The 7,129-nt window shown below is 43.3% G+C and overlaps 1 protein-coding gene across 1 annotated transcript; it reads right to left on the bottom strand.

The window, feature by feature from the left end:
• Positions 1-561: 561 nt before the first annotated feature.
• LOC148136934 (putative G protein-coupled receptor 139) lies at positions 562-2,303 on the bottom strand. Its single transcript, XM_087983042.1, is given in 3 exon segments — positions 562-1,165; positions 1,167-1,452; positions 2,207-2,303. Coding segments are annotated over 3 exon segments (987 nt in total).
• Positions 2,304-7,129: the final 4,826 nt, after the last annotated feature.

Genomic DNA, 7,129 nt, shown 5'->3' with positions numbered 1-7,129 from the left:
TGAACACTTTAACTCCCCGTCCCTCTCCGCCAAGGATATGCAGGTCCTTGGCATCCTCCATCGCCAAACCATGGCAACATGACGCCTGGAGGAGAGCGCCTCATCTTCCGCCTCAGAACCCTCCAACCACAAGGGATGAATGCAGATTTCTCCAGCTTCCTCATTTCCCCTCCCCCCAACTTATCTCAGTCCCAGCCCTCGGACTCAGCACCACCTTCTTCACCTGCAATCTTCTTCCCGACCTCTCCGGCCCCACCCCCTCTCTTGCCTATCACCCTCACCTTCACCTCCTTCCATCTATTACATTCCCAATGCCACTCCCCCAAGTCCCTCCTCCCTACCTTTTATCATAGCCTGCATGGCACATCTTCCTCGTTCCTGACGAATGGCGTATGCCCGAAACGTCAATTCTCCTGCTCCTTGGATGCTGCCTGACCTGCTGCTCTTTTCCAGCAACACATTTTTCAGCTCAAGCAAACATAAAATCTCGGATCTCAGATTGGGATCTTAATCCAGAGAAAATATATATTTAGTGTTTCAGACATTGGCAAGTAAACATCATCAAATTATTTTGATAAACATTGTGAAGGGATATATTATTCCATTTTTCATCTCTGATCTGAATTTCCTCTGGATAACTGCATAAATAAAGGTGTTTGTGCAGCAACTCAGGAGCTGAAGCATGAAGCCAATCTCACTTACAAATGTTGGCAAAGCAACTGGATATCCCAAGTAATCAAATCGTTTCAATATGGAATAAGCAATGAACACCACCCATAACGTGATGAAATTACTAGATATAATAAATAACATAATCATGGATTTCCTCCGACTCCCCATCTCTGGGTCACTGACACTGTCCCCAGTCGTCTGAGCCCGGAGTCTCCTGCGAGCTCTGTTGGCTAATATAATGTTTCTGACTGTCAATGTGTTTAACAGTAGAATCAAAATAAATGGAATGAATGGTGTTATGATGTAATGCATTATTTCAACAATAGTCCAGGTAATCGATGCACTTACATTTGGATGTACTCGACAAAACCATGGACTATTAGAAAGCCAATATCGATAGGAATACATGAAATACCAGACAATGTTCTTCAAACAACTCAGCACAGTCACTGTTCCTAAAACTACACCCGCTGTTTTCTTGGTGCAATGTTCATCTCAGCTTTTAGCAACATATGGCCACAAACCGATCAAAGGTGAACGTGACCGTGAACCAGACAGAGCAGTCTGTGGCTGCATAAAGCAGAACAGCATGGATGTTGCACAAGGTGACATAATGTAGGAAAAGAAACTCCTCCCGATATGTGATAGGAATTTGTCGTAGTATCAGATCGAAGATAATGACCAGTAGATCCGCCGTTGCCATAGCCACCAGGTAATGAGTGACACATTTGGAAAGGCCACACTTACCCCGAATCAGGATCGTTATTGCAATCACATTAACTTCAAAGAAGAAGATAAATAAATTCATTTATTGCTCAGGTATAATGAAGACATGCTTTTTATTGCTTTATTTAAATGCAATATTGAAACTCATTCTTAATGGGTATCCCATGTTCTTCCATCAAACTGAAACTTTTTCACAAATTTGTTATTAACATTCTAATCAGGATGGATTCTAAATGTGGTGCCTGTCAGAGAATGGAAAAACTGCAGTCAAAGGCAATGATAACTGTGCAGTCAAACAAAAATCAGAAAGCCATGTGTACCAATGTAAAATTCACCACTTTCACAGCTGCTCATGCATCAAAAAGAATACCTTTCACACCCGTACAGAAGCAGTGATGACCCTCGAATAGACTGTTTCCTGAGATGAATGGGACAATGAGAAACTGTTACAATAGCTGTTACAACAGCATCTGCTTTGATCATCCCTGAGAAGGAGTTACAGAAACAACGTGAACAATCAGCTCCCGCAGTCAGAGGGCATAACACTTGCTTGATGATCTGCTCTCTCATGCCAACTGAGCGATTAAGACCTGCATTCAGCAGTAATGTTCTGAAGGAAAGGGGTTAATTGCAGGAAAAGCAGGGACTGTTTCTTCGCCTCACAAATGGAATGAATTCTTATTGAAAAACGGAATTGTTATTGATGGCTGGTCATTGCTGAAACGCAAGACAAAACGAAGAAAAGTGTCACAATAATTAAGATAACACACTCCACATCTTAAGACATCATCCTTCACGTGTAACTTACCCGGGACACCAACAGCAGCTAAGACCGGGTAGTAAATCCTCTGTATATCAGTGATCGCCCACAGAATCTTCAGCTTGACCATAAAACTAAGAGACATAATTTCCCTTTTGTAAATTACAGTTATTTTGATGATTCTTGTCAGGGATTAGCCAGTTCTCTTTTTGAGAAATTGACAAAACTTCCATCATTTGTAGCAGGCAGAATTCATCAGATCAGAAAATCAATACCCAAGTTAATGAGCCTAATTACAACTACAAACAAAAGTAGATTAGATTAGATTACAGCGTGAAAACAGGCCCTTCGGCCCAACAAGTCCACACCGACCCGCTGAAGCGCAACCCACCCATGCCCCTACATTCACCCCTTACCTAAGACTACGGGCAATTTTGCACGGCCAATTAACCTGACCTGCACATCTTTGGACTGTGGGAGGAAACCGGAGCACCCGGAGGAAACCCACGTAGACACGGGGAGAACGTGCAAACTCCACACAATCAGTCGCCTGAGGCGGGAAATGAATGCGGGTCTCAGGTGCTGTGAGGCAGCAGTGCTAACCACTGTGCCACCATGCCGCCCAAATGAAATCAAAAACTGTAAGGGGAATGTGTACATGAGCAGGACATGTCCTGACCAGTTAACCCTATCCCTTCTCCCCCAATTACAATCATTCGTCCAAATCTGCATATTATTAGAATAGTCCGTGTTTGACAATTCTAAAAAAGATATCTTCTGAAACAAATCAACAGTGGGTAGTAAGAACAAACCTAAATTAGAAATTATAATGGGAGAGTTTAATTGTCAGTCCATTGAGTGATCTAGTGTTGGCATAATTCAATGGAGACGTTCACTGAGGGTAGAGTCACTGATTTCCCCACCAGCAACGTCCTGGAGCCATTGACTAGAAACTTAACTAAACTAGCCACATAAATGCTCTGGCTTTTTTTAGCACCTGGTGGGCTGAAGATGTCTCTGGGTGCAGCAGCATTTATTTCCAGTCCCTAGTTATTCTCCAGAAGGTGGGGGATGGGCTGCTTTCTTCATCCCTACAGTCCATGTGCTGTAGGTGGACACATACTGCCTAAAGCAAGTCAGAAGCTTGGAATACTGCACTCAGGAACTCACCTCTTGGCTCCCCAAACCCTGTCTAACATCTGCAAGGCAAAACATAGTAATGTAATGGAATACTCCCCACTTGCCTTGAAACTTTGCATCAGGTCCTTTCCCATTTGAAAAGACTGAAAACCTCCCGTTCAGAGGTGAGCAGAGACCTGGGGAATTTGAAATCTCTGAGGTAGTAGCAACTATCAATTGCTTCAGTTTGGTCAGAGAGTCACAAAGAAAGAGAGTGAAGAGCAGATTCATTCATGTGGGTAAAACCTAAGGAACTTCAGTTGCGTGAATAGAATCGAGAGAGGGAGATTGTTCTTCAAACATAATTTTTTTAAAAATAGTTGTGGGATTAATATGAGTCATAGAGTCATAGAGATGTACGACACAGAAACAGACCCTTTGGTCCAAATCGTCCATGCCAACCAGATATCCCAAACCAATCTAATACCATTTGCCAACACCCGACCCATATCCTTCCAAACCCTTCCTATTCATATACCCATCCAAATGCCTTTTGAATGTTACAACTGCACCAGCTCCACCCCTTCCTCTGGCAGCTCATTCCATACACGTACCACCCTCTGCGTGAAACAGATGCCCCTTAGCTCGCTTTTATATCTTTCCCCTCTCATCCTAAACCTATGCCCTCTAGTTTTGGACTACTCTGTCTATTTATCCTATCCATGCCCCTCATGATTTTATGAACTGTATAAGGTCATCCTCAGCTTCTGACACTCCAAGGAAAACAGCCCCTGCGTGTTCAGCCTCTCCATGTACCTCAAATCATTCAACCCAGGCACTATCCTTTTAAATCTTTTCTGAATGTTTCCAAGTTTCACAAGATCAGAATTGCACGCAATATTCCACCAGTGGCCGAATCAATGTCCTGTACAGCTGCAACATGACCTCCCAACTCTCATACTCAATATTCTTACAAATCAAGGAAAGCATACCAAACGCCTTCTTCACTATCCTATCTACTGTGACTCTACATTAAAAGAGGTATGAACCTGCATTCCAAGGTCTCTTTGCTCAGCAACACTCCCTAAGACCCTACCAATAAATATGTAAGTGCTGCTAAGATTTATTTTTCCAAAATGCAGAACCGCGCATTTATCAAAATTAACCTCCGTATGTTGCTGCTCAGCCCATTGGTCCATCTGATCAAGAGACCATTGTACTCTGAGGTGACCTTCTTCGCTACCCACTACCCCTCCCATTTTGGTGTTGCCTGGTGTCGTATGGGTACACAAAACATGGGTGTTCCAGACACAGTTGGTAATGAATAAATAATGTTCCCACAGATTGACAAACACATCTACATCGATTTTAAACATTTGGTGAAAGAAGCAATGGAGACATGGGAAAAGGTCAATCCTGCAGCTAATTGTTTGCCTCTGGGTGCACTGCCTCAGATTATGATGGATACAGATTCAATGGAGGTGTTCAGGAGGGAAGTGGCAGGACATAGCCATCAGATTTTGGTTGTGTTCATAGACCTTTCCCGGAGGTATGAAAAGCGATTGAACAGACTGGGGTGCTCTTCCACAGGAGCAGAGGTGATTGAGAAGAGACATCGATGAGACATTTCCAATCATCAGGAGCATAGACAGCATAGACAGGAAGGAACATTTCCTCTTGATGGAGAGAGCAATGCCTGGAGGGGAGGGGGTGCGGTGTCAATTTAACTTAAAGGGCAGCATGTTTAGAGGAGATGTGAGAGAGAAAACCTTTTCACCCAGATGGTGGTGGGAATCTGGAACGTCCTGCCTGTAGAGATAGACACACTCACAACATTGAAGAGTTATTTTGATAAGCACAAGGCTATGGGACAAGTGCTGGAAAATGGGATTAGAATAGATAGGTGGTCATTTCTGACTGTCGCAGATGTGTTGGCCAAAGGGCCTTTTTACTGTGGAGTAGACCTCTATGACTCCATGACTTAATGCAGCACATTTACCAAGGATCCCCCTTTAACCCCACCTGTAACGACGCTGTCATTTCCTTCAAAATGTTATTTTATCCTGTGTTTTTTTTGAAGAGAGGTTGTAAAGGCAGAGGTGCCAAACTGGCTCCTGGAGATGGCTCCAGTAAATAAGGTAGGAGGCCTTTCCGTTACTTTTAAAGGTTGGAACAATGGAAGCAGCTTCAATGGGAGTGGCCAGCTCTCACAGACCAGACTTTCTCGTTTATATTTTAGCTGGAGCAGTCAGAAGCTATCTGGGGTCCCAGAAGAGTTGGGAGCTTCAGTGAATGATTCCTAGCTGGTACTTTTTCTGGGATCTCTTTTGATGCTTTGTTCCACCAGGATTGAAGAACTGTATTTAAGAATCTGGGCCTGAATTGGCAGTTTTGCCAAGCGGTGAGTTTATGGGATGTTACCTCATTGGAACAGTTTATTAGTAATAGGTACCCCACTTATTATTCAGTTAAATTTTACAATAGTCGAGTTATTCTAAATTCCTCTTTATCTTGTTTGTATTTTAACTGTAGTGTTTAAATCTATTGTGTTTTACTTAACGTCGGGTCGTTTGACCAGCCGCATTGTATCTGGAATACGCACTTCACATCTACCTTTAAAAAAAGAAAAGGTGAGGGTCCAGGTGACTTTCAATAAATATCTTCAAGGTGTCTGGTCTGCTCCATAACGAATGTCCGGATCACAATGTATCATTCTAAGTTGGGTTTAGGATTGTTGGACTTGACGCAGCAAGTGGTAGGTGTTAGTGTCATTTGTTTTGGATGTTTAAAACTATTTTGGTATTGGACGAAGTGACTTTTGGGGGATTTGCAAAAAATTGAGCAAAGCAAACAAGCTGGAGATGGGGTTTGTAGACAAGTTGGAGTTGGGGTTTATAGACAAGCTGGAGTTGGGGTTTGTAGACAAGCTGGAGTTGGGGTTTGTAGACAAGTTGGAGTTGGGGTTTATAGACAAGCTGGAGTTGGGGTTTGCAGACAAGTTGGAGTTGGGGTTTATAGACAAGCTGGAGTTGGGGTTTGTAGACAAGTTGGCGTTGGGGTTGACAGGGTCTGTGAGAAAAGGGGAAGTAATTGCAACAATAACGCGGCATTTAACATTGCTGGGAATGCCACTGAAATCTTTGGAAATGGCTAGAATTCAAATGCAGCTTGTAAATGAAAAGGAAATGCAACATTGTGAATTGCAATTAAAAGAAGAGAAAAGAGAAAGCGGGAGAGAATTTCAAATCAGAAGTTAGCAATTAGAGGGGCAAGTCAACTTAAAAGGGTGAGAGTGGAGGTAGAAGGGAGGTTGCGTGAGTGGGATAGTGATCATGAGCAAGCCCATTGTAGCCAAAGGCCAGATTGGTATCTGTTTAAATATGTCCAAGCACTGTGTAAATTCTATGAGACAGATGTAGAAGTGTTTTTCAATTCTTTGAGAACGTGGCTAAACAAATGAAGTGGCCGGTGACCATGTGGATATTGTTGATCCAAACAAAGTTGGTGGGTAGAGCAAGTGAGGTATTCGCATCAAAGGAGTGGATAAGGATCTAGCTCGGAGGGTGAATAGCTGTTAATGGGGACTGTTAGTTGGTAACAGTGGGTCTGTATACTAGTAGACTATGTGGGAACACGGCTCGGAGTGTAGGGGTGAGGGTAAGGACTTGGGAGAGGTTAAGCCCTAAAGTTGTTGAACTCAATACCATGTCCAGAAAGCTGTGGAGTTCCTGGGTGGAAGATGAAGCGCTGTTATTCCAGCTTGCTCAGAGCTTCGCTGGAGCACTGCAGCAAGCCTGAGACAGAGATGTTGGCCAGCGAACAGGGTAGGGTGGAGACGTGGCAGGCAATTGG

Source organism: Chiloscyllium plagiosum, unplaced genomic scaffold (assembly GCF_037043375.1).
Source record: "Chiloscyllium plagiosum isolate Xiang-an unplaced genomic scaffold, Cpla_swu_hap1 HiC_scaffold_44, whole genome shotgun sequence".
NCBI classification, from domain to species: domain Eukaryota; kingdom Metazoa; phylum Chordata; class Chondrichthyes; order Orectolobiformes; family Hemiscylliidae; genus Chiloscyllium; species Chiloscyllium plagiosum.
Note: the sequence above shows the minus strand (reverse complement) of the source record. Positions and strands in the feature narration are given on the sequence as shown.